We start from the raw sequence: 26,103 nt of genomic DNA on the forward strand, positions 1-26,103 counted from the left end.
TTTATAGTCTTAAATCATGCTTTTGATGCAGATGATACAGAGATGGTGATTCCCAGGTTACTATTTTCAAGAATGAAATATTGAGTAATCAAGATACTCAGACTCAGATTTGGAAAGTAGAAAAGTTTATTGGAAAGTAAAAGAGAAAGGGGAAAGGAACTCCACATGTGGGGAGAAACTTATATAGGACTAAGTTAAAAGGAAAAGTTTTATTGTCGGCCTTTTAAAAGCCCTTTGCATTTCTTATCAATCGACAAGTATTACAGAGAATGCAGGAATCTACAGGGTGGTCGGGCTGGGTACTGTCCGGTATCTTAAGTCTCCCTGTGAGCCTAAGCTCTGGGGCAGGACTTTATGATGAACAATTGTTTATCAGAAAAGCCCAGGAATTCGCAGGAAGTTAAAAATGTAGGATGGATCAGCCAAAAGCGGGACTGCTCACATCAGTTGGCAAGGGTAAACAGGTTCCCTTTTTCATTCCCCCTCTCAGAGATGAAACCCTGACTGTAGTCAGGAATTAGGGTGTTGGGTCTATCTGGCTTCTTTATGCTGGCTTTAGGGTGTCTCTCACATAGGGGCCCTGTGCAGTTGGGAAGTCTTAGGAAAAGGGAGGCCTAGAGGCCTGCAATGCCATGCCTGTTGCCTGCACCCATGGTTCCACAGGAATCACCATCTGTGGCGTGATGGACTCAAGCCTAGAAAAAATAAACCTGACATGAAGCTTGTAAGGCCAAGTCCTATCAGCTATGACAAGCAGAGTTCTGCCAAGAGACCAAGAAGGGCAGGACCCAAGTGAGCCAAACCCAAGTATTTTCCATGAAAGCAACTTTTAAGCCTGCCCCCAGTACTGGAAGGTTTTCTTTATAGGTTGAAAATAGATCTAGACTGATTCACAAAGACACATTGTTTCCTTCCAAGCATAGTACACATAGAATAGAGGAAATGACCTAGTGTCTAGGAGATGAGTGTAATAGTTGGAGGTCAAAGGCTAACTATCCTCAGATAGAGGGTCCTTTTAGGGCCTAACAGCCACTAAAATAGGGGAGATTATCTTCTGGTGTCCTCATATAGACTTTCCAGGTGGGCCTAGGTCATCAGATTATAAAGCATCACCTAGGCCACCCTTGTGACATTTCATACTGATGATTCCCTTTCTTAAGGTTCATTTTCTGAGCTTGCCCTGCCTGTTCCCCTTGTCATGTTACTTACAGGGTAGGACAAGGGCATGAATAGCTTTTCAGAAATACCAGGTGAAGAGCTAGAGGTTACAAGAGGTTATTGCCCTTTTTGAAGGGGACCTTTCTGGGAAAGCAATTACAGATTAGTAAGACCCCGGTTAAAATAACTTTGAACAGAGCCTAGGTTCCAAGAGCCAACCCCCTGGCCTGCTTCACAGGGAGTGGCTGATTTTCTCTGAATTCTCTGGAAGTTTTATTATCCCTCCGTGGACCAAGAATATTTTTTTTTTTCACCAAAACCCTGAAATGAAGCATGGTTTTCTCTCCGCCTTTACAATTAACATAACAGATTATTTGTCTTTAATAAAAGTGACTGTTATTTTGCATAGGCACAGTAAGAGCTGGGATAGTAACTTTCAACTTTAAATTTAGTTAGAGCAAGGTGGCTTTTCTCAGGAAGCATTTGATCACATTTTCCACTTGCAGGCCTCAAGCCAGTCTGTTTGGGTTTGCCTAACTCCATAGGGTCCTTCTTCTCAGTCTTGAGGGTGACAACGGCTCCACTTCTGCCATTTTCTGATTAGTGGCCATGTCTTTAAGACTTTACCCTCGTACTAACATGCTTTTTTGTGCTCTTGGGCTCTCGCATGTCTTACTGAGGGTAAAGAAAGCCCACCCTGGAGTCCATCCAATGTCCTCCAACCATCCGATTTCTTTGTTAGGATTTAAGGCGTCTTAGAGCCACCGAAGCTTAAGTCAAGCCAATATGACAAATGTTCCTGGTTCTGTCTTCTCTCACCAAGATATCCCTTTTTACCGGGTCTATGCAAACAATGATATTGCCAAAGAGGGTTAAATTGGTCGAAGGTGTTAAGAGAAAAGCAAACTGTCTGTTCTTACCATAGATGCAGTTTCTCCATTTGCTATGGGCCACAGAGCAAAAGAAGTGCTGTTAAAAGTTACAGAGGTAGAATATACAGTTTAAGCAACAATGCCATGTTCATCTGGTTCTAGAACACCCACATAATTCACATAAGGTTGAATATTTTTTTCAGGAGTGCAAAAGACATCAAAATTGACAAGGTACAGATATAAATGGGAGAAAGGAAATGAAAACAAATATTCTTGTTTAATTTTTACATAAAATTCAATGAAAAAAGATAAGTCATTTACTACAAAACAAATTGCATAGATGTTTTGCAGATTAGCATTATATGCTTAGTGCCTGTGTTTCACATTGTTGACCTCTATATCCCCAATTATTTGGAAGTATTCTTGTAAAAACCCATCTGACTGGATTTAACTATCAACATCTCCAGTGACAGAGGGAGGAACACATACTCAAAATGAACATTTCTCCAATACCAATAGAATATTCTAGATTAAGTGAGGTAGATTTCTCTGTGGCAACTAGCAAAGTTTATGAACAAATAATTGAGGTCTTAAAACCAGGAACAATGTGTCTTCACCAGAAACGGAGTCTTTAGTGGGTTCAGTTGGACAAACACTTGAAGCCCTAGGATATCCAAGATTTTAGTTTCAAAACCAATTGTATTTGCTTGAGACCCAGGCTACAGTTAAGTTCCTAAAGTCAAGACTTTTAGCATAAAGAGACGATGATGCTGAAAGTCTCACATGGACACAAAGATGCTTTTGCTCTGAGAGGACTTTCTTGTAAGTAAAGGTTTATGTTTTTAATAGCTCACTAAAAAAATGAAATACTTAGATCAAAACTACCATTTTAAATGGGTCTCAACTGAGCCATCACTTTTTTAAATACAGATTTAACAAAAGAGCAAAAAAATCTGGATCTGTACTTCTAAGACCACTTATGTGCCTAAATCCAGGAAGAAAACACTACTGGCTTAAAAATAAACTGCTGTGGCGGTGGAGAGATTTGCCTTGCACGTGTCTGACCCGGGTTTGATCCCCAGCACCCCATATGGTCCTCTAAGCCCTACCAGGAGTAAGCCTTGAGCACAGCCAGCTCTGGCCCCAAAACAAAAGTTTAGATAAAAAATAAGGTCCTGTGATTCATCAGGATGTTGTGACTTAGCAACTAGAAGAGAAGGATTTTAAAAAACATGCAAAGAAATTCCAAGTAAGAGCTGTCATGGGGAGCACAGTGAATGCCAGGAATGCCACTGGCACCCCATGAGCTGAAGAGGAAGCGAAGGACTGGCACTGCTTGGCTTTAGAATATGCAGGAGAAGGGAGTCTAAGTGTCCACCTTTATGAGCTAAAGACTCAAAACAGGGAGCTCTTCTACTCAACTCAGAATCAGCGGTGCTTCCCAGGATACACAGGGATGTGATCCAGCTACCAAGCCAGAAAGCCAGACCCTACCTGGTTTGAACCCCCTCTTCCCCAAGGTTTGGCATGCATAGCGTATGGTAATTAGCCACAGCCTAAATGGCCAACCAGATGTTTCCAATGGCTCAAGTGGTAATGGACACAAATGGCAGCAATGTTACGTGAGAAAAGCATGAACATGCTACAAATGGCAAAGATTAACCCGAGTCTTACGGCGCTTGAGCAAGTCATCGGATTTTAAGGGTCTCAATTCTATTTCTGCAAGTCAGTTCTTCAAACGAAGTCCTAGTGGGTACAAGAGCTTCTTGGAGGTGTTAATGTGAGCCTGTGAGAAGCACAATCAACCACTAAATTGTCTCACAGGCCAAAAAAGTGAGTCTGATCTTAAATCAGTCTTTTTTCAGTTGATTACAATGGCAATTCCCCAGGTGGAAAACAGGCTTTCACTTTCAAAGCTTTAACGTTTCAGTACAAAAATCATACGCAAATTAAAAATATGTTATTTATCAAGAACAGTAATAGTATTTCATCCATCAAATTCATTTCAGACATGAGTTACAATAAGGAAAGAGAAGTTAACAGCAGACTCAGACACTGATCTGCAAAATCCTTACAAATGCCACCCCGTATGGTCTCGATAAAAGGCGGCCGCAGATCCCATTTCCAAATGTCATTGGGGGAGTTTCTTAAACCTGCGTTCCTACTGTTTTTTCTCTCACGTGTTTAAAGCTGCATGCCATCTCCTCATCTCCAAGGACTGTCATCCCCCAAATGTTGCTGCCACACCCCTGAGGACTGAATGTCTCGGTGGCTGCCTGCTTTTTATTTCGCAAAGGAAAAGAAAACTTCTTTGATGGTCAATCCAAGTTGAGGCCCTCACCGAAGTTCTTGCACTTGGATATTTGTCAACGTCTGCCTCTCAGGAAGCACGATTAAGCGGTGACTGAGATGGAGACTGGCTTCCTCCACCTCTCTCCCCACCCCCCTATTTAAAGTCTACCCCCCTGGTTACATGCAAGCATCCCCCACGGGCCCTGGGAGCACCACCTCCGGGCTGGGCCGTTTATTCTGCACCCAAGTATCAGCTTAAGGTCAAATGTTCAAAAGAGAGCGGGGAAAAAAAAAGGAGTTTGAGTTTTAGAGCACCGGGCAGAAACGTCCCTTCTGCCCTGACTCCAGGCTTGCGGGACCCGAGCCAGTTTCCCACGGGGACTGGCAGCACCGGCGTGTCTGAGACCCAAAAGACCCCCACGAGTGACCCGCTGGCACTGGGTTACCCGCGGGGGACAAAGGCGGCAGGACCCGTCCAACGGGCGAGCCGAGCCTCTTGGAGCAATGGAAGCAAAGTGCATGCGAGACGCGGGCCCTACCGTGGCGGGAAGCCCCCCCGGTGTGCACCCCCGCGGCCCCCCCGGAAGCCACCCCGCTCCCCACGGAAGTTGGAGCGGTTACGCTCGCGCCCACGGCCCGCTGACGTGCCCCCACGCCCGCCACCCCTGGGCGCGCCTCCGCCCCGGTCCGACTTGGACTTGGGCGGGGGCGACTTGGGTCGGAGCCGCTCGATCTCCTCCGTGCAGCCCGTCAGGTAGGAGTTGGGCGCGCTGAAGTATGACGCATACGTCTCCGCGTTGTAGTTGCTGTTCGTGAGCGTCGGTCCCACGGTGAGCCAGCCTGGAAGCGGGGTGAGGGGAGAGACGGTCATTTGCAGCCCCCCCAAAGGAGAAAAGGGAGCAAGCATTTTTGTATGCTGAGACTGAGTTTTACATGCTCTTTCTACTTGAGCATCATTAAAATGACATTAACACTGCAGAGCTGCAACAGGGCCTGGGAAAAGCTGAAAGGGAAATTCCATGCGAAACTCCCTGCACGCTTTGGCCGCGCCCTTTGTGTATCCCTCTGCAGGCTCCCGGCTTACCAGGAAAGTACCTGCAGATCAAGGTGCACCTTCCATACCTGCATGGGCAACTGCGTTTCTCAGTTTCCCCAGCAACCTCCTCTGGGATGACGGGCACATACGTGGTATGGAATGCAGCACGCGCTATTACACGGCAGTGCACAATACGCTTCATAAAAACAATAGTCAACACATCTCCTGCTGGTTTCTTACAACAATAAAACATGCAGATCCTTGCAGAGAAAAACTGGCCCTCCTGCGCAGAATTTCCTTCCTTTAGCAGTTCATTACAGTCTCCAGGGGATCACTAAAAGCCAAGCGGCCTAACTTTGGTGTATGTGACAGTGAGTTTTAATCCTTTCACCACATGACTAGTAATATTCCAACTGCATGACTTAGGTAATATGCTCATGCATAATGATACTATGAGAAATATACCTGAAAATACTCTTTGAGGAAAAAGTATGTTTGAGGGTTTCATCCAGATAATGAAGCAGAGCTCTCCAGATTGGTAACATGGCTAACACCATTTCACCAATGTTATACTTTCTGATTGTTACTGTAGTGAATATTACAGTTTTCCAAGAAGGAACAAAAGAATTAGATGGTAGATTACAAGCCAAAAATAAATGTTCACCCCAAAGACCTAGATCAGTTAGAATAGAACGTCAGTCTGAAGGAATGTATAAAGTGAGGAAAGTAGGCACAGCTAAAGAAATGGAGAAGAACATGCTGAAAATCATAAAAACTATAATTAAGTAGTTTCTCCATTTACTTGTGCAACAAGTATTCAAGTTTTCAAAAGTAAAGTAGTAAAGGCCCTCCCGTTGATCGTCGATTTGCTCGAGCAGGCCCAGTAACGTCTCCATTGGAGACTTTGTTGTTACTGTGTCTGGCATATCGAATACTCTCGGTAGCTTGCCGGGCTCTCCGAGAGGGGCGGAGGAATCGAACTCGGGTCGGCCATGTTGGCCGCGTGTAAGGCGAACGCCCTACCCGCTGTGCTATCGCTCCAGCCCTCAAGTTTTCAAAAATCTATAAATTGCTTATCATTTAATATACGGAAATACAATTGACAACTAAGGAAAAAAAAGGATGACTGATTATACACACTTAAACATTTGCTCAGAAGTACCACAAAATCTAGAGGGGCCTGAGCAACAGTACAGCAGGTGAGGCATTTGCCAGGTAGCAGAGAACCAGGGTTCGATCCCTGGCATCCCAGATGGGCCCCTGAGCACCACCAGGAGTGATCCCTGAGTGCAAGCAAGAGTAAGCCCTGAGCATTGCTGGGTATGGCGCAAAAAAACGAAACAAAAGACAAAATATGTAGATATCATTCTTGGGGGTAATGAGATTGAATCTTGTTTCCCCTTCAACATTTTCTTTAAAATAGTTACACTGATGGCTCAGTTATTAAAGGATTATCATCTGATATTTGCTTTTACTCTTCATCTCTTTTAAGTTGGCAACCTCCTTGAGCAGTTGCCACTGGGGATTATTCTCAGACCCAGGAACTATTTGGGTAAGATAAACCGATTACAAAGAGAAAAATCTGTTCTGTATTTCCTCAAATGCTGCAGCCATAATCTTGACACTCAGCATGTAGGAACAGCTACACTTCCTGGAGGACACAATGCTGAATATATAATGATGTGACCTTCACAACTCAGTGAAGAAATATTTTGCTTGTCTGACACAAGTGCTGCTACCCAAATAGCAAAGTTAATTTATATTCAAATATAAAGTTAATTTAGCATAAAAATCCCAAACAAGATGTTCATGTATATATGCAAAAAACATCTAAATAACTCAAAGCTCATTCTGTACTCGTGTGGATACTGCATATACAGTACCCATTTATAAATGATATACTGAAAAAAGTTGGGTTTAAAATGCTAAGGTAGGGCTGAAGATAGAGAACAGTGGTTAGAGTGGCCTTGCACACAGCCGATTCCAGTTCAAATGTGACACTGTGTATGTTCCTACCAGTACCAGCACAAGTGATTTCTAAGCACAGAGCCAGGAGTACCACTTAGCACCGCTAGGTACAGCCCCAAAACAAACAAAAAAAAAACCTAGATTATCAATCAATGTGTTATTTTAATCTAAATTTATGTTTTAAGGATGCATGCTACCATCTCCAAGATAACCATGGAAGGAACAACACAAGAAATATAAAAGAAAAATAGAATAATAAAAAAACCCAAAGAAACAAAAAGGAGGGTATATAGTAAGATGTCGATTTCCGCAAATAGGAGGAATAGGAGGACTATATCAATTCAAAGGTAAAAATAAGCTACATGAAAAATCAGCCAGGCCTTTTAAGTGTAAGGATACAGAAGACTGAAAGGATAGAAGTAAGCCGTGCAAATGCCAACCCAAAGAAAACTTAAACAGGTAACATTAATAGAAAGATCAGATAAAGTGGAATTTAAAAGAAAAAAAGTCAAGAACGACATTTCATCACTTCTTAGCCATCTGTCTAAAACCAAGAAAGACATTTCAGGGCTGGAGAGAGAGTAGAGAACAGAGCACTTGTCCTGCACATGGGTTCAGCACCCAGCACCACATCCAGTCCCTCAAACCAAAAGCAAAGCAGAGCAAGGCCATTTCCGAGCCCTGGGACAGCTCCATGGTAAGAGCTGCCACGCCAGCTGGAGGGCCGTGAGGCACTGTGTCACAGGCTGGGGGCTGAGAGTTCAATCTTGAGCACTGTCCCGCCCACGAGGAGGATTCTGCATAAACGCCTGTTTGTCTTTTCTGTTTTCCTACCTGGTCGAATTGTACTATCTCTTCCAAACAGATGAAGACGTCTTCTCCCGAGGCAGAAATGTTCAATGATGTGAAAAATTTCCACAGGCTTTTCTATGTTGCCAATTTCTGGTTCTTCCGTGATAATCAAGTCAATGTCCACATTCGCATGAATGAAGTCGCCATCTGTGCTGCGCTTAACTGTTCCTTTGATGCCCATAAGGCAGTGTTCCTGGGTGAGCACAAGAGCAGACCAATGAATAATATCCTACATTCCCGATGCCCCCAATTTCAAGACATTCTTCGTTTCTCTGAATCAAGGGCCCACATTGGGAAAAACTGAATCTCCAGATGTGGGCTGACTCCCAGGGACACTGGCCAAGGATTCACCTAGGGCACCATTCAGTTTCAGAAGGGGGGGAAAATGACCAGAGAGTCTTTTCTGCTGTAATACTTGACAAGTGACAATTTGCTTTCATCAGTTACGGAGTTGTGAACTTGAAATCTTAAGATGATATTCTATAGGGCCTCATGTGATCCCTATCAAAACCAGACCCAAGAGATAAACCTTATCCCTGGAGAGAGAACTTTTAAGCATGATATAGACATCAAAATACTCCATATAACTAAATGTGAGAATATGCCTCCCTTTGAAAAAAACAAAGCAAAACAAAAAACACTTTCTCTAACCTGGACTGTGGGAGTATAGATTAAAATGTTAGCGCCTCCTGCTCTTTAATACTTCCTAAAATTTCAGTCTGATATAGGCAGGGCAGTTGTGAAAACCAAGGCTCTCAAGTTTTAAAATGCAGGTTCCCATGCAGGAAAAGAGAAAGGAAAGAGAAATATGCCTCTCAGCTGACCAATTTTGAGTCTTGCTACTAGCATTTTTTTTCTATGCTTGGAGAAAGGGATCATTTCGGGGGGGCTGGTGATACCAAAATTCTGTATCTTACTTAGAATTTCAGCAGCTTAGACACAGTGGATGCTAATCTAACAGTGAATAAAATAATGATAATAATTTAAAGTTAACTTAGATGTATACAGTAAAGCTCAATGTCAAAGCAAAGAACCTTTCTACCAAAATTAATTACAAATTAAATAGTGATTTGGAAAAACTTGAAAGCAAACAGAGAAAACAAAGCAGTACAGGCAATACCTTTGTCCTTTGGAAGACAGCCTTCGGATCTAAAGTCTTAGTCTTGCCAGGGTTGTTTTTGTTAGTTTTAATCCAACAGATATCTTCACATCTCCTGTAACCCCACTTGCGTAAACACTACAAATGAAAGAATTTAAAAGTCCTTAATAATAATAAACAGTACTTAACTTCCTAGAGGGGCTGGAGAGGGTTAAAGGCACAGGCCTTGCATGTGGCTGACCCTCATCTGACCCTGGCAACTGACACCCAGGTACTGCTCAGTGCCATCCTGGGAGGCCTGGAGCACCGAGGGTGGCCTGGAGCACAACCAGGCCCCAAACAGCCTGGCATCATTGGGCTCTTACACGGAATCACAGGTGCAGTTGGCCAAGAACCACCTTGCGGGGTCCCCAGGCCTTCTGAACATTCTGTGGGCGGCCTCCTATCCAGTCCCCAAAAAATTCCTACAGAATTGAGACCTAGTGGTTTCAGGTTTTTATTTTAGTACCAAAATCTTAAGATGAATCATGAGGCTAAAAATATATAGCCACTATAGCACTGTAGCACTGTCCTCCCTCCCCTTGTTCATCGATTTGCTCGAGCGGGCACCAATAAGGTTTCCATTGTGAGACTTGTTCTTACTGTGTTTGGCATATCGAATACATCACAGGTAGCTTGCCAGGCTCTGCCGTGCGAGCGGGATACTCTCAGTAGCTTGTCAGGCTCTCCGAAGGGGACAGAGGAATCCAACCCGGGTTGGCCGCGTGCAAGGCAAATGTCCTACCTGCTATGCTATTGCTCCAGCCCACAGCCACTATAGAGAATAAATATATGCTTTTTGAATACTGATACATTTCATTATAAGAACACTGAAAGGATCTTGTAATACTCAAATTCTTTAATACAGCATCCATGTGAACAATACAAAGTGAGTTTTAAAAGTTATAGAAGTATTTCTACCATTAACAGTATTGTAAACCATGGTGCTTAAACAAATAACAAAATATATGTGTATATACAAAATATACATATATATGCACACACACACACACACATATATTTGGTCCATATAAATACACACACACACACACACAGGTTCCTGTTTAATCATAAAAGATTAAAGAATTACATAAAAGATCATTATGTAGCTAAAAAACTGCTAAGCAGAAAACTGTCAAAACTGATAACTTCAGATAAATCTCATCAAATATTAATAAGTTTAATACCTATAACCTCAAAAAATTCAGTTTTAAAATTTTAAAGGGCTGGAGCAATAGCACAGTGAGTAGGGCATCTGCTTTGCACATGGCCGACCCGGGTCTGATTCCTCTGCCCCTCTCAGAGAGCCTGGCAAGCTACCGAGAGTACCCCCCCCTCCCCCCGCTCCGCATGGCAAAACCTGGCAAGCTATCTGTGACGTATTCGATATGCCAAAAACAATAACAACAAGTCTCAAAATAGAGATATTACTGGTGCCCACTCAAGCAAATCGATGAACAGGACGACAGTACTAACAGTGCTATTATTCATAAAAACCTAATTTTTGACCTTAAACAATTTGAGAAATAGAGAAATTTAAACCATAGTGTCTGCGAGTCACTATGTGAATACAGAACAAACACCAGCTAGCCACTCAACAGCACACGAGCTGCATCTCATACACAGGTGCTGGCCGGCATGTGAGCAGACCCATGAATAGGACACAGTCCCTCCCCCAGTTGGGGGACATAGACTGTGCAGTACTACATCCAACCACAAGTAAAACACAGGTTAAAAGGCCAGCTGGGAAAGCCAGTAAGAGCGGAAGGTGCTCCAAGCAGTGCTCAGGGAGCCAAGGGTCTACCCCCAGCTATTCCTGACCAATCAGGTTTTCCAGCTGAGGATGGGAGCCCAGAGGCCCACCCCAGCAACCCGTGAGACAACCAGGCCTACCCCCAGCAACGCTGAAAAGGATTATGGAGTGCTGAGGATAACACCCGGGGCAGGGAAATTCAAGGCATACACCCTAACGTCTGTACTAGTGCCTTGGTCCCTAAGACATATGCTCTTATTGTTAAAAAGAGCAAAATGACAGAAGTTTTTATTTCAAAAAGATATACCAAGGTCAGCCTCCACTCCTATTACAATACATTCATTTTGCTCTTAATATTGACTATCATAATTGCCGTAAGGCACAAGTGTTTCTCATGTTGAATTATTTTGTAATAATTTTTAGCCAAAATCTAACATAATAGGGAGCTGGAGAAATAGCCTAGCAGGTAGGGTGGTTGCCTTGCACGCTGCCAACCCAGGTTCAATTCCCAACATCCCATATGGTCCCCTGAGCACTGCCAGGAGTAACTCCTGAGTGCAGAGCCAGGAGCAACCTCTGTGCAATGCCGGGTGTGACCCAAAAGGCAAGAAAAGAAAAAAAAAAAACACTAACATGATAAACTGGTACATAAACAAAATCTAATATGATAAAGTGGTACAGAATCAAATATGATAACCACTCCTAATAACTCTGAACTGAGCCTGGAAAGATGGAGAAAAGTTCAAAGTTAGATATGAGAGCTTAAAAAGGTTGCCCCCCACGAGCGGCTCTCCAGCACGGCCACAGCCCCAGAAGGACAAGGGCTTAATGCAGAACCCAGCAGCTTGGAGCAGAAAAGTGAAAGGACTATGCGTTAATCCAGGCAATCATTTCTGCCCAGAGGGGAAAGGGTGTTGCTCCCTTCCGCCCTCCTCCCTCTGGAAAGAAAGATGGCGGCCACATGGGAGCCTTGTGGACAGCGGGTATGAGCCGGGGGTGTGGGGGCGACTAAAACTTCATGGGAAGGGGGGCGTTCCGGTCCGTCCTTCACGCCCTACCGAGGTCACCAGTTGCCCCCCACGAGCAGCTCTCCAGCACAGCCACGGCCCCAGAAGCACAAGGACTTAATGCAGAACCCAGCAGCTTGGAGCAGAAAAGTGAACGGACTATGCATTGATCCAGGCCATCAAGTCTGCCGGAGGGGAAAGGGTGTTGCCCCATTCGCCCTCTCCTCTCTGGAAAGAAAGATGGTGGCCACATGGGAGCCTTGTGGACAGCAGGTATGAGCCGGGGGAGTGGGGGCGACTAAAACCTCATGGGTCGGGGGGCGTTCCGGTCCGTCCTTCACGCCCTACCGAGGTCACCAGTCGCCCCCCGCGAGCGGCTCTCCAGCACGGCCATGGCCCCAGAAGCACAAGGACTTAATGCAGAACCCAGCAGCTTGGAGCAGAAAAGTGAATGGACTATGCGTTGATCCAGCCCATCAAGTCTGCCGGAGGGGAAAGGGTGTTGCCCCATTCGCCCTCTCCTCTCTGGAAAGAAAGATGGCGGCCACACGGGAGCCTTGTGGACAGCAGGTATGAGCCGGGAGTGTGGGGGCGACTAAAACCTCATGGGAAGGGGGGCGTTTCGCTCCGCCCTTCACGCCCTACCAAGGCCACCAGTTGCCCCCCACGAGCGGCTCTCCAGCACGGCCACGACTCCAGAACACAGAAACCAATTTCTTAACTATCTGACTTTCAGTAGAAATACTTCCAGGGTCAATAGGTAAAATAGCAGAAATCCAAAACCAACATTTAATTCTTGAACCCAGCTGTAGAAAGCAAATCACTTCACAATGCTTTTTCAGCATGTCTGATTTGGGGGGGGGGGGGTAAACTCTAAATAATAGTGGCGAATCTTTTATTGAAACAATCTAATCAAAGCGGATAGAGTGTTAACTAGAATTCATCTGCCTCACAGGGACGGGGAGGGGTGGGGGGTGGGGTTTTATTGGGGTTCTTCATGGGAAAAAATAAGTATTGGTAAAGGGAAATGTGTTTGATATTTGCATGACTGAGACATAAACCTGAAAGCTTTGTAACCTTTCCCACAGTGATTCAATAAATAAATTAAAAAAAAAAAATAAAAAAAAAAATAAAAAAAAAGGTTACTATAAATATACCTATTAAAACATATAGTAAGTTTCTTAACTTTTTCCATAGCCTCTTGAAGGAAGTGTCACCAAAAAGATAAACATCCAATTGGAACAATTAGGTTTAGTTTTACCTTGAAAGTAATAAATGACAGAAGCAATCAAATAACAAACTTATTTATACAAAGACTATAAAGTATTTGCAGAATTTCAGGTTCTGAGTACAGATCATTCTCAATGTAAGCCAAGTTTGAAATTCCTCACCTATCAAATTACCAAGATTAAATCAGATCATTTGTGGTATGACAAATAGTATGTCTTAAAAATGAGACCAGAAATGTGACTCAGTGGTGGAGCACACACCTGTCTTACAAGACTCAGAACAGCAGCAAAGGATGCAGCTGCAATTTTGTTTCAAATCTTTAAACTGATTTCTTCCTGCAGCTACTTAATAAACCTTATTTATTCATTCCTTGTGTTGGCTAACTAAGGGGGTACTGCCTTTTCTATAGTCTCTTGGGAAAATTTCATCTCTTCTGAATGTTTTCTTACTTGTCAAGAAACAAAGGACAAAACAAAAAAAAACAAAGGACCAAAGGAAAATAAGCTTCTTATGCAATACATCATGGCTTACAATTTTTTCCTTTGATTTTAAATATCTACTTCTGAAAAGAATGCCACCTTACCACTCTTCCAAGGTCCAGTCCCTCCCCGGAACCACACCAGAGAAAAATGAAAGATCGGGGTGCTGCAATCTCATCAATTTCTAGCTTCATGATCTGTAAGAGATTAAAAAAAAATATTTTGTTTCCCGTTCATCCTAAATACAAAGAGTAATTATTGAGATTTGTCCTGTCTCTTGGGATGTGTTATTTAAATGTGCTCATTCTCATTAAAACTACTTGTTTAGCTGTTAAGTTATATTGAACTAGGACAATATACATATGAGCATATTTTCATATGCATACACTTGCTTTTATATAAAAAGGTAATAAGTAATCATTGATATATAATTAGAATTTTTTAAGACGTAGTCTGAGGGCAAAGAAACAAAAACTAAAGCAAAGAGAAATTATTCCAAAGTTTGGATAAAATTAAAATGAAATTTTACAACAAATGCTTGTAGACATTCTGGTTCTCATATGTATAAAAGACTCTCAAAATAAATCTACATACTCATTTTATTGTTATGATTATTTTAAGTCAGAAGTGCCAAAAAAAAAAACCCACACCTAATTGATAAATCCGTTCACCTTATGTTACCAAAAACAAAAAATAAGTTTTTTAATAACTAAATCTCAAAACTTTGAAAATAGCATATACTCAGGAGTAAGTCTTGAGCACTTCCAGGTGTGGCCCAAAAACCAAAGCAAAACATTTTCATCTTCAACTTATCTTTGTACATTAAATTATAGTAATAATGAAAAATTACACTATATATAACCCCATTCTGTATATACCTCTGACTTTAACTCTTAACATCTTTCTTAATCTAAGGGCCAGAGAGATAGAACAGAAGGTAAGGTGCAAGCCTTGTGTGGTTTGGTCTCCCAAGCACCACCAGAAGTATCCCCTGAACACAAAGCTAGAAGTAAGCTCTGAGTGCCCAATACCCCTTCACATATTCCCCATAAAAATCTTCCTTAGGGCCTGGAGAGAGCACTGCCTTGCATGCAGCTATTTGGGTCTGATCCCCAGCATCACCAGGAGTGAGCTCTGATAGCAGAGCCAGGGAAAGACCAGAACATCTCCAAGAATGACTCCCCCTTGTGAATCTTTCTTCATCTAATATCCACAATGCAATATGGACGTTTATAAGGAGAATAGCTAAAAAAGTGATGACATATATTACTGAATAATAATAAAGACAACTATTCTTTCTCATTGCAATCTAAGGATGAAGTGTGGTATTTTAGTGTATCTAAAGCAAAGCAGTACTCAGGGATCACTCCTGTGCTCCTGGTGGTGCTGGGTGCGGGGCGGGGGGTGGGGGGGGAGGTCAGGGGCATCTTATGTGATCTGACCCCCTTTGACCATATGAAGTCAAGCCTACTGAGTCTCTAACATAAATACTACAATGATCACTTCAGGGTAATGCGTCATTCCCAGTAAACCAGTGTGCTTCCTAAGGACAAGTACCGAGTCTTTAGTCATCGTTTAATACAGAGAGTCCAGCACACTCTCAAATATAGTCTGACACTCAGTACACCTTCAATGATCAAAAAAATCAGGTGACTTTCTATAAATGATGAACGTTAACTTGCTTAACTTCAGAAAAATGTAACAAGTTAGTAACAATCATACTTTACTGAAATTATATAAAATTATTTTAATGTAAGCCTCTTGAAGAGTAGAAATTGTGTTTTATATTTTTATACTAAGATGCAGACTGAGTTGTCAGTTCTTTCTGTTTCCAAGTATTGTATTACCCTCGCATTCGAAGACTGAGACTAAGAATCTTTTCTGAAGTATGTACTCAGTATGGTCAAGTTCCAGCTCAAAGTAGAATCAGACTAAAGATACTATAATACTTATTCAATTTACTGAAACTTCGGACCCAATAAGTAAATACTTATGATACCTGGAAGAGTAGGACTTTTATTAACAATAATACTTTCGTATCAAATACATATATTTGATTAAACTTGAAAAATAATTCATTACAACGGAGAAAGTTTCATCATACATCATCCCAAGTCCAGCATTTTTCATTAGCAGTGATGCCAGTCTCTCTGTAATATTCTTCTAGTGGGGGTTCCAGAAGAATCACATCAAATTTAGGTGTCAGTTCTCTGATGTCAAAGGCTTCTATATCTGCCTGTAAGTACCTGTTTGATTAAAGCATAAAATGTGACAGAGGTGGAGAGGTGGACAGTTCAACTGTCTGGGCACAAACCAGAGAGGAAAAAAAGTGAGCAGGATATTTTCAAGTATCTTGAAGAAAGAAATAAAAATTTCTTAAATCTCACTAAACACTACAAAATCATGAACTAATTATTTAAAGTCTTTTTTTTTTATGATGGGGAAATCTTTCTTCAGTATATTTCTCTGCGATCTCTCTCCTCAGTATAAGTCTCTTCTACATGCCCTACAATGTGAATGTAGTTACATCTCATATCCACCCAATTCTTTCATTTTTACAGTGAAAGTCCACACAAAGATGTTTGAGCCCCCTTCCATTATCTAAATTTCTAAGTTTTTCTCAATTGTTTAGTTAAATCACAAAAACTACCTCTCAGCTTTTAAAATTTCCCAACAGAATTTTCTAAAGATGGATGCAGTTTTCATTTATTAGCTTGTATAAGCTTATTTATATTGAGAGTACCTTCCAGTTACTCAGTATAAACTATCATCGGCCTTTACTAAAGGGGTATTTTCATATACTATAAAGTATTTTAGGCACATAATACGTTATACTATTTTTAACCAGAATAAATATTAAAGTATACTAATGTTTTTCACCACTCTGACTTATCTGTGGTTCCTCTCATCATGAATAGATACATCTTGGCAAAAAAAAAAAAATGTTCAAAGTAAGCTAAGTGTGAAATAATAGATTCTACAATTTCAAAGGCCTTACATACATTTCTTATATGATAATGAAGAAAACATTCTGTTTAGCAATAGCTCCAAATAAGTATCTGGGGCTGGAGCAATAGCACAGTGGGTAGGGCATTTGCCTTGCATGCAGCTGACCCGGGTTCAATTCCTAGCATCCTAGGATTCCTAGCATATGGTCTCCTGAGTACCGCCAGGAGTAATTCCTGAGTGCATGAGCCAGGAGTAACCCATGTGCATTGCCAGGTGTGACCCAAAAAGCAGAAAAAAAAAACAGTATCTATCATATTCAAAATGTTACAAATGTATTTCTGAATGCTGAGTTAAAAGTTTAACTTTAGATTTTTTTCCCTTCATCTAAGTCTTTCTATAAAAATATATAGACAAAATAATACAGAAAACTGAAAAAAAAAAATTTAAGCAAACTACTCAGCACTCAAGTTTCAAATGAATACATTTACTCTAAAGAGGAAACAGAGTGCATTAACATGATAAACATGCTATCAGTGAATAAAATAATTACATTTGAACCTGTACTGGGAACGGAAAGTAAATAAACCAAAAAAATCACTTACATAGGAGGAGTGTTAGATTTAGCTATCAACTCATCTTTCAACCTGATGAGCTCTCTTAGTTTAGGGTATTCTTCAAATCTGTCAGCCAAACCTGAGTAGAGAAACAGTCAATTCAAAATGTCAATAGAATTAGAATTCGTATCAGCAAATTCGGGGAAGGCTATGAGTCCTGCCAAGTAAACAGAACCACACCCACACACTTTATTTTTCTATCCTCTTAAAAAAAATTTATTAACATGTGTCACATACACATTTTATACCTCATGACCCTAACACCACATGCCTGCAAAAATCCAGATGCTGTCAGGGCCAGAGAGATAGTACAAAGGTTAAGGTGCTTGCCTTGTATGTGGGCTGATTCTGGTTCGATCCCTGGCACCACATACAGTTCTCAAGCACAGAGCCAGGAGTAAGCCCACAGCATTAGGGGTATGGCTCAAGAAAACAAAAGGAAGGAAAAAGAAAGTGGATAAAAGACTGAGGGAAAAAGTATATACCAGAATCACTGAGAATAGACAGAGAAAAAACAAGCGAGGAAAAATCATTTTGTTACAAATTTAATCCACAGAAAGAACAAATTACATGCAGGTAATCCAAGAGTTATGATAGTATATCCAACCAATTCTGGCATACCTACGTCCCTGATGAAATTCTGAGGTCTATGTCCAGTGTCTACAAAATGTTGGCAGTAATCATTGTGGGGGTTTAAACTCTGTGTTCCCTGAAGAAAATGTTAAAATTAAATTAACAACACGCACTCTGATGGCAGATACACTAACTCTGATCCTTGCTTTCTTATGAGATTATATAAAACATAAGTGGAGTAACAAAATGAAAAATCGTTGCAATATTCAAAAACACCCCAACTAAAATTATTCAATAGTCCAAAATGTTAATCCAGCATGATCTAATCCTAAAAGCCAGGTATTAAAATATTTCACGAATATGCTTAAACTATATTTTATAATAATACCTTAATAACAAAATCTGAAAACCCAACTGGCATTTACAATCTTTTCAGACACAGAGCTGAAATGTGCTATCTTAAAATTTGATTACTTACCTTAAGGAAAGTACTTGAATCTTTGTAAATCTCTTCTTCATATGGCAAATTCTCTTCCTCCTGTTGCATTTCAAGTTCATCCTTGTTAAAGGAAGATTAAGTAGACATTTTTTGTATAGAACGTATATTTTATGTAGCATGATACCTTGATTATTTAAAAATCAAAGTGCCGATTATATTTCCGTACTATATAATAAACTTTTTAAATCACCATGGAAGTCAAACACCAAAATCTTCACTTTCTCATCAAAAGATCTAATCAGTTGATTACTTTTACAGATTTTTATCTTATTAATAGTAAATAGTTTCTACGGCTAAATGTTTTGTCAAATTAGAATTGAGCCAAATGTAAAGACAAAAATTAACAGAAATTTAGCTCAAATAAAAAAATATGACCACCAGGCCAGAGAGAGTTGGCCTTGCAACCAGCCAGCCCAGGCTCGATCCCTGACACCCCATATAGTCACCCACGCACTGCGAGGAGAACTCCTGAGCACCGCTGAGTGTGGCTCCCAAAACAAACACAAAAGATACGACCACTTACGGGGCTATTTATATGAAACTGCTATTTCTATAAGTCAAAAGCTTATAATCTTGGGCGCTGTATAGTTTGACCTAAAATAATAAAAAAATCTGTTATACTTTAGCATATAGCAAAATACAGCACAAAACAATATTTGTGAGGTTAGATAACAGCATAATTGAGCTCTCTAGACACTGAAACGGCTCATTCTTTATTAAAATAGCAGTATAAAAATTACTAAAAATGCAGATATGTGTCTTATACTTTCAATTAAATATTCAGAGTATAGATTTATAAATTGGGCTTTTATTGGGCTTCTCTCAAAAATGGTTTATGGGTTTTTTGGGTTTTTTTTTTTAGTTGGGGGATTGTGGGGCCACAATGGGTGGTGCTCAGGGATTATTATACCTGGTGATGCTCAAGGGACCATTTGCAGTGCCATGGACTGAACGAGGGGCAGCTGCATGCATGGCTAGTGTCTTACTCCCTGTCCTAGCACTCTGGCCCTCAGAAATGGCTTTACACAGCCAGGTGGCACTCATTTGCCAAACAGCAGGCTTTTCTGGGGAGTAGGTAGATGCTACACCCAGGGATTGGTCAACGGACCATTCAGTGCCAAGGATGGTTCGCAGACTTCCTGCATCGAGCACACACTCTACTGAGCATGCACGCAGCTGACTGAGCAATCTCTCTCTGGCCCCTTCTCTAAAGAATTTTAACTGTGCTAGCCTATATGGTTAACATGGAGTACACAATCCCAGCAAAATACTGCATCCTCCCAAAATCTGATGTGACGGTGCCCAACCAGATCATGAAGATGCGTTCTTGGACGTTGCCCTGCATTCAGGAAGCAGATCCAGGACCCCACATTGCACTAAGTGGACAAGCCTAAGCTTGAGAGTCTGATTGATATGGAAAAGGCAAAACTGACCCTCTGTGGGCAGCAAATTCCTACAGCACAAAGTAGCAGCTTCCTCTTCTCACATATTTCAGAACCAGCTAAACTTTAGATATAACTGTTTTCAGGAGTGAGGAGGTCATGATGTAATTGACTGTTTTCAGATGTGAGGAGGTAGTGACCTATGTAACTGACCATATTTTTCTTCTTCTAACTAATTATATCTTTCTTCCTTTAACTGATCATGTTCTCCTACCACATTGTTGAATTTAATTGGTCATTCTTCCCATGCTGTTGAATTTCATTGGACATGATTATAATAAGCCAGCAAATAAAAGGAAGCTGAAAAGACTGCTCTTTGTTACAAGATCTGAGCGAATCTTGCGATCCTCCGTGAGCCATAATTTCTTTCACGTTCCTTGTCTCAGACCGCCTACCCGTGCAACACTGATGCAAAAATCAGTTTCCAACATACTTTTATCTCCTCACTCATATATTATAGCCCAGTACTTAACAAGACACTATATGAAGAGCTTTACATAATTAAGCCCACATAAATCTTGCATTAAAATGATAAAGCTATCCGAATTTACCTGGTTATCTACATGCTGACAATTATTTCAAACGCTTTAAAATGGAATGTTCTAGAGTCAGGAATATAGTTTAAGTGGTAGCTCTGCAGGTGAGACCCTGAGTAACACATGCCCCTTTCCCTGCAAACCAGCAAGATGTATCCATGGTGAATCCTGAAAACTGCTGGCCTTGAACACTGCTGTAAGTCCCGCCATGCCACCCCCCCCCCACAAATAAGTAACTAAAATTAAAATCCAACTTTCTTGACTGGAGAGTTAACAACTGAACCAAATACTTTATATGCAGGAGGCCTGGGGTCAACCCATTATTCCTGAAGCACCACCAGGAGTGATCCACAAGCACGGAGTCAGGGATAGCACCTGAGCACCCTCAGGTATGGGCCAACCATTCCCTCCCCCCCAGAAAAAATAGAAATCAGCAAATTTGTTCATCAAATTTGATTTCCTGGGGCTGGAAAGACAGCACAGCAGGTAGGGTGTTTGCCTTGCACACGACCGACCAAGGTTTGATTCCTCCACCCCTCTCGGAGAGCCCGGCAAGGAGAGCCCAGCAACCTACTGAGAGTATCTCGGTCTCACGGCAAAGCCTGGCAAACTACCCATGATGTATTCGATATGCCAAAAACAGTAACAACAAGTCTCACAATGGAGACGTTACTGGTCCTGCTCAAGCAAATTGATGAACAACAGAAGGACAGTGACAGGGTAAGATTCTATATTAATATAAGAATTAGATTTTTTTCTTGACCACCAAAGTGCGACAGTCTCTACTTGCCTTATATTCTTCCATTTTATCTTCATCTGTCTCTCCTTCATCTTGATACCTACGTTTTGCATTTGGAGCAGAGGTATCATAGGATGCCCTAAAATTTTAAACTGAAATATCACATACAAATATATGCAATTTGTACAAATGACTCTATTGATAATGGTACATAACAATTTATGGAAAGAGAGCAAGATTAAAATTTTCCAGACTAGTCACCTAGTTTACAAATCATGTGAAGAGTCACTCAATCTACTTCATAATTCCAGACTTCCTTTTAACAAAACAGGAAAAGCACCTATCAGATGTCTGACAAAAAGTTCTGTATATAGAAGATTCTTATCTACCTAGAACAAAACTCATATTCAAATTATAAATAAAGTACTGAAACAATTCCAAAATGCTTCATGAACTATCAGCGGCCGTCACTTTGAGAGGAATGGTTCATCTTAAATATTTTGTTTTGGGGTCATACCCAGCAGTACTCAGGGATTACCTCTGTCTCTCTCCTCAGGGATTACTCCTGACAGTGCTCAGGGGGCCATATGAGATGCCCAGGATTGAACCTGGGTCAGCCGCAAGCAGGGTAAACACCCTATCTCTGTACTATCCTTCTGGCCCCATGTCTTACAATTTTAGAAATATAATTATTTTTGGCATATAAGCTGATGCTTGTTTGACCATTCCATTTTTGAAATTTTTATAAAGTTCTCTTTATGAGAATTTACTATCTTGAAAAAATAAAAAGTCATAATTTGTGAACCAGGAAATATCAATGTTTCTGAAATCTGTTTTTGATGTTTTTCATAGCAACACACTTCATACCTAGATTTATTAAACAATGCTCCTTTCTCAACATTAATACAATTGTTAAAAAAAGTCATTTGCTGACCTGCAAGTTTCCCTCGTCTCAGCAATTTCTCTCTGCTCATCTTTGCTGTTTAACACAGCGCCAATGCTGTCAGCACTTTCCGCTCCCAACTGTAAAAAGGCAAAAACAAAAAAATTAGATGCCAACACACTGCACAGTCATTTCAGCCAGCTGGAGCTGCACTTAATAGATTAAGTCATTTTATTTTTAATTGCAACTTCCTCAGCAAATGAATGTTATCTTGGAGAACAAAATGAAGACACTTTGGAACAATACCCTGTAAATGAAGGACAATCTGGACTGATGAAAACAATGCTCAGGGATCAGTCTCCTGGCAGTGCTCCCAGGACCATAAGTGGTGCTGGGGATTCAATCCAGGTTGCTACCTACTGTATTTTCCTTTCAGGCTTTCAGTTACATTTTGAAATTAAGACACTTCGTTGCAGTTAATCTATCCCATTTTATTTATTCATTTAGATGGTATCAAGAATTGCACCTAGGACTTTAAATATGCAAGGCAAGGGCTATCTACCACTGAACTATTCCTGAGTCACACTTCTGGTCTAATTTCCTAAGTAATCAAGAATAAAGCGCGTTCAGGGTGGTATGGCCGTAGATAGCACAGCGGGTAGGGCGTTCGCCTTACAAGCGGCCAACATGGCCAACCCGAGTTCGATTCCTCCGCCCCTCTCGGAGAGCCCGGCAAGCTACCGAGAGTATTCGATATGCCAGACACAGTAACAACAAAAGTCTCCAATGGAGACGTTACTGGGCCCGCTCGAGCAAATCGATGATCAACGGGAGGGCCTTTACTTACTTACTTACTTACAAGAATAAAGCAAGCAATCACCAAAATGGGGGGGGGGGGAGCTAATAATGTTCATAGTGTAATAGGCATTATGCTATTAAAAACAGTAATTTTTGCTCTTCTGATAGTAAATAAACCAACTTTCATTAAAATGTTACAGGGCAACTGCCACAGAGGCAGGGTGAGATGGGAGGGATGGGGGTGGGAGGGATATTATCCATGGTGGTGGAAAATGGGCACCGGTGGAGGGATGGGTATTTGATCATTGTATAATCGAAACCCAAGCACAAAAAATTGTAAATCTACAACTGTACCTCATGGTGTTTCACTAAAAATAAAAAATAAATTAAAAAAAATATAGTGGGATTGGCACAGCAAAAAAAAAATCATATTGTTCATATAATTGTTTTTTTGTCAATTGCTTGTAAAACTAAAATGTAAATGTGATTTTTTTGTCTCAAAGTGAAATTGAAATTGCATTATTCAATTTAAGAATTAAATGTAAAAATAAAAATTAATTGAAGTTAAAAAAAATGTTACAGGGCAAGAGATACAGTACAGATCACTAGTTCTTGCCTTGTATGTGGCTAACTCAGCTTCCATCACCGGTACTGCACATGGTACCATCACACCCTATGCCTGACCCCGGCCAACAACGTTTTATTTAAGAGAGAGAGAGAGAGAAAGAGAGAGAGAGACAGACAGACAGACAGAGACAGAGACAGAGACAGAGAACTGATTTACAATTTGTCCGGATTCATCAGTGGTCCAAGAATAGATCAGATTCCAAAACCCCAATTTTTAGCGCTCTGCTATCAATCTTTTCGTCAGATGAAGAAAGAACATAGGTTTTTAAACTCAGTTATTAAAAAAAAATATTTTGAGAAAGGAACAATACGGTGCCGCATTAAAGCTCATGAGCGTCCCGCCCATCATTTTCAATGACGCCAAGAAACTATCAGAAAAGCCAGCCTCTGGTTTTAAGCGTGCCCTCAACTTCTCCCTGAGACGCAACTTCCTCGCCCCCAAGAAGCAGTGAAGATTGCTTTGTGAAGCAAGACCTGGAGACAGTGAAGGCAAGATCTCGACACAAACCTAGCTCCAAATGACTGGCCCGCCAGGCCAGTGACTAGCGCGTCAGAGCAAATTAATCGGCTGAAGCCGCTCTCATCGTTAATCCTCCTGAGAAAGTCACTAGCACCTAGACTGTGGTGACTGAGGAGCGTTAGAACAGAATCCAAATCACCGATAACTTATTCTACTTCCAATGCAAACTTTAGATCTGCTCCCATCAAAGTGAAGGGAAAATTTAAGAAAAAAAGAAGAAGCGGGGGGGGGGGTTCATTTCACACATTTCACAACGTAGTCACCCTCTCCGGGACGAGGTGTTAAAACTACGAGTAGAAGCAGGAGGCAGAAGACCCCGGAAAGAGCAAAAGCCCCAATCAGGTTGCGGGAACTGCGGGCGATGCATCCCGTGCAGGGCCACTAACGTTTTCTAGACCTCCCAGCGATCAGGGGAAACCCGGAACCTCGTTGGCCGAGAGCCACGACGGTGAAGTGAACACAACTCCGGGAAGCCCCGAAGGGCGGGCGGGCGTGGGGTGAAGGGTCAGGGGGGTGGGGAGGGGGGGGGGAAAACGGGGACAGCCGCGCACGCGCACCCCAGCTCCCCCCCCCCCCCCCCCCCGGGCCGCGGACCTGCTGCGCGAGGAGCTGTCGCCGTAGCTTCTGGCGCTCCCGGATCTCCTGCAAGCGGCTGTCCATGTCTCAGCGCCTGATTCTCACGCAGCCCCCCCGCCCCCCGCCAGAAATAAATCCCCCCAGTTCCCATCCACAATCGCGGGAACAGGCGATTCGCCGGGAGCGGGGGGCACCGCTGCTTTGCCCACGGGTTAGTTCCGGCGCGGCCGGAAGTGGCTCGCCGGATCCCGGAAGTCCCGCCTCCTCGCCGACGCCGCTCCTCGGACGGCCACGGGAAGGCGCCGCGTGGGGGGGAACGTCGCTGGCGGCTGGGCGTGGGGGATTCCCCTCTGCTGTCGTCGGTCGCCGCGGATTCGAACCGAGCCCGCCCTTGGGGACCTGTGGCCCGCCCGCCCTTTCCCCTGCGGCCTCAGACGCCCTGTGGCGTGCTCTCACTGTTTCCTCGGAACGGGCCATTTCGTTGCTTCCTCCCCCTTCCCAGTCCCTCAGTGGTCCGCCCTGCTGGAAAAATTGCCAAACCCTCTTTTTTTTTTTTTAATCCCCAGTCTTTCCCCACCGAAACCTCCAAATTCGATCTGACTTCTGACCTGGACCCACTTACTCCCCGAGCGTTCTTGTCTACTTAAACGCTTCTTGGTGTCTTCTCTTTGGATTTCCCTTTTATCCGTAAAAACGCGCCCTTCAGCGCTGCCGGGAAAACTCCTTTGATTCTAATGATGATGATGATGATTACTATTTTATTATTATTATTTTAGTGTGGTGAGGTGGTTTTGGGTCTTGGTTCTCAGCACCTCCAGTCAGGGAAGTTTTGAGAGTCTTAAGAGTGAAGGGGCCTGAGATAGAACAGCGGGGGTGGCCTTTTCCTCAGATACCCGGGTTCGGGTTCGGATTCCATCTGCGCAATCCCTTATGAGCCCCGCCCCCCAGCAGCGCCAGGAGTAATCCCTGAGCATCGCCCAGTGTGGCCCAGGACAAAAAAAAAAAATCTAATTTACCCACACTCCTCAGATTTGGTGCCTCACGGAGTCACGAAGATTGACACAAAAATAATGATTCAGATCCACAAAATTACTCTTTTTTTTTAAGAATAAGATTTTTCTCGGGACTTCTCCGTTCAGGCAGTGGACTTGCCTCAGCTTCCACCTAGGCTCTTTTCTGCACCTCGCTTGCCCTTGAGAAATGATTTTTCTTCTAACGCAAGCTCTGGATTCTGCCCTTTAGGGAAGGGGGTAGGGCGGACGACGTGTTCAGAGTTAGGGGACCTCATTTTAGTTTCGTTCTTTTGTGGTGGCCAGAAATACCCCCCAGATTATAGAAATTTAAAAGGAAAAGCAAAACGAGTGAAATTGTCCAGTTTTTGGAGATAGGTGTGGTGTTGACATTCTTTTGATAGCAGAGACTGACTGGAGTCTTGTGAGTTCCACGGTCATCCACATTTGTCATCTTATTCCAGCTCTCAAGTGGTTGGGGTAGACCTGAAGTTTTGGAAGCCTTGGCGAGTACTTCACCACATTTTCAAGAAGTCTAATCTTAAAATTTTT

At 42.2% G+C, this 26,103-nt stretch overlaps 1 protein-coding gene across 1 annotated transcript; it reads right to left on the bottom strand.

The window, feature by feature from the left end:
- Positions 1–4,857: 4,857 nt before the first annotated feature.
- METTL14 (methyltransferase 14, N6-adenosine-methyltransferase subunit) lies at positions 4,858–24,683 on the bottom strand. The gene is made up of 11 exons (XM_056116888.1): positions 24,560–24,683; positions 22,072–22,160; positions 21,189–21,276; positions 18,400–18,480; positions 17,970–18,057; positions 17,337–17,427; positions 15,890–16,031; positions 13,890–13,982; positions 9,299–9,415; positions 8,161–8,371; positions 4,858–5,162 (listed from the first exon to the last, which is right to left on the bottom strand). Exons 1-11 carry the CDS (start codon positions 24,623–24,625, stop codon positions 4,858–4,860), a joined length of 1,371 nt encoding a protein of 456 aa, XP_055972863.1. The 5' UTR covers positions 24,626–24,683.
- Between the last annotated feature and the right edge of the window lie 1,420 nt (positions 24,684–26,103).

This window comes from Sorex fumeus, unplaced genomic scaffold (genome assembly GCF_029834395.1).
Source record: "Sorex fumeus unplaced genomic scaffold, SorFum_2.1 ptg000033l, whole genome shotgun sequence".
Taxonomy (NCBI): Eukaryota; Metazoa; Chordata; class Mammalia; order Eulipotyphla; family Soricidae; genus Sorex; species Sorex fumeus.

What these genes read in the sequence shown, in the direction of transcription:
- METTL14 (XM_056116888.1), bottom strand. Translation starts at nt 24,625, where the DNA reads ATGGACAGCCGCTTGCAGGAGATCCGGGAGCGCCAGAAGCTACGGCGA. An exon ending in GAATTTCATCAGGGACGTAG is followed by an intron (nt 17,428 to 17,969) that starts GTATGCCAGAAT and finishes TTCTCTACTCAG; the next exon opens with GTTTGGCTGACAGATTTGAA. An exon ending in CTGTCTTCCAAAGGACAAAG is followed by an intron (nt 8,372 to 9,298) that starts GTATTGCCTGTA and finishes GTGCTCACCCAG; the next exon opens with GAACACTGCCTTATGGGCAT.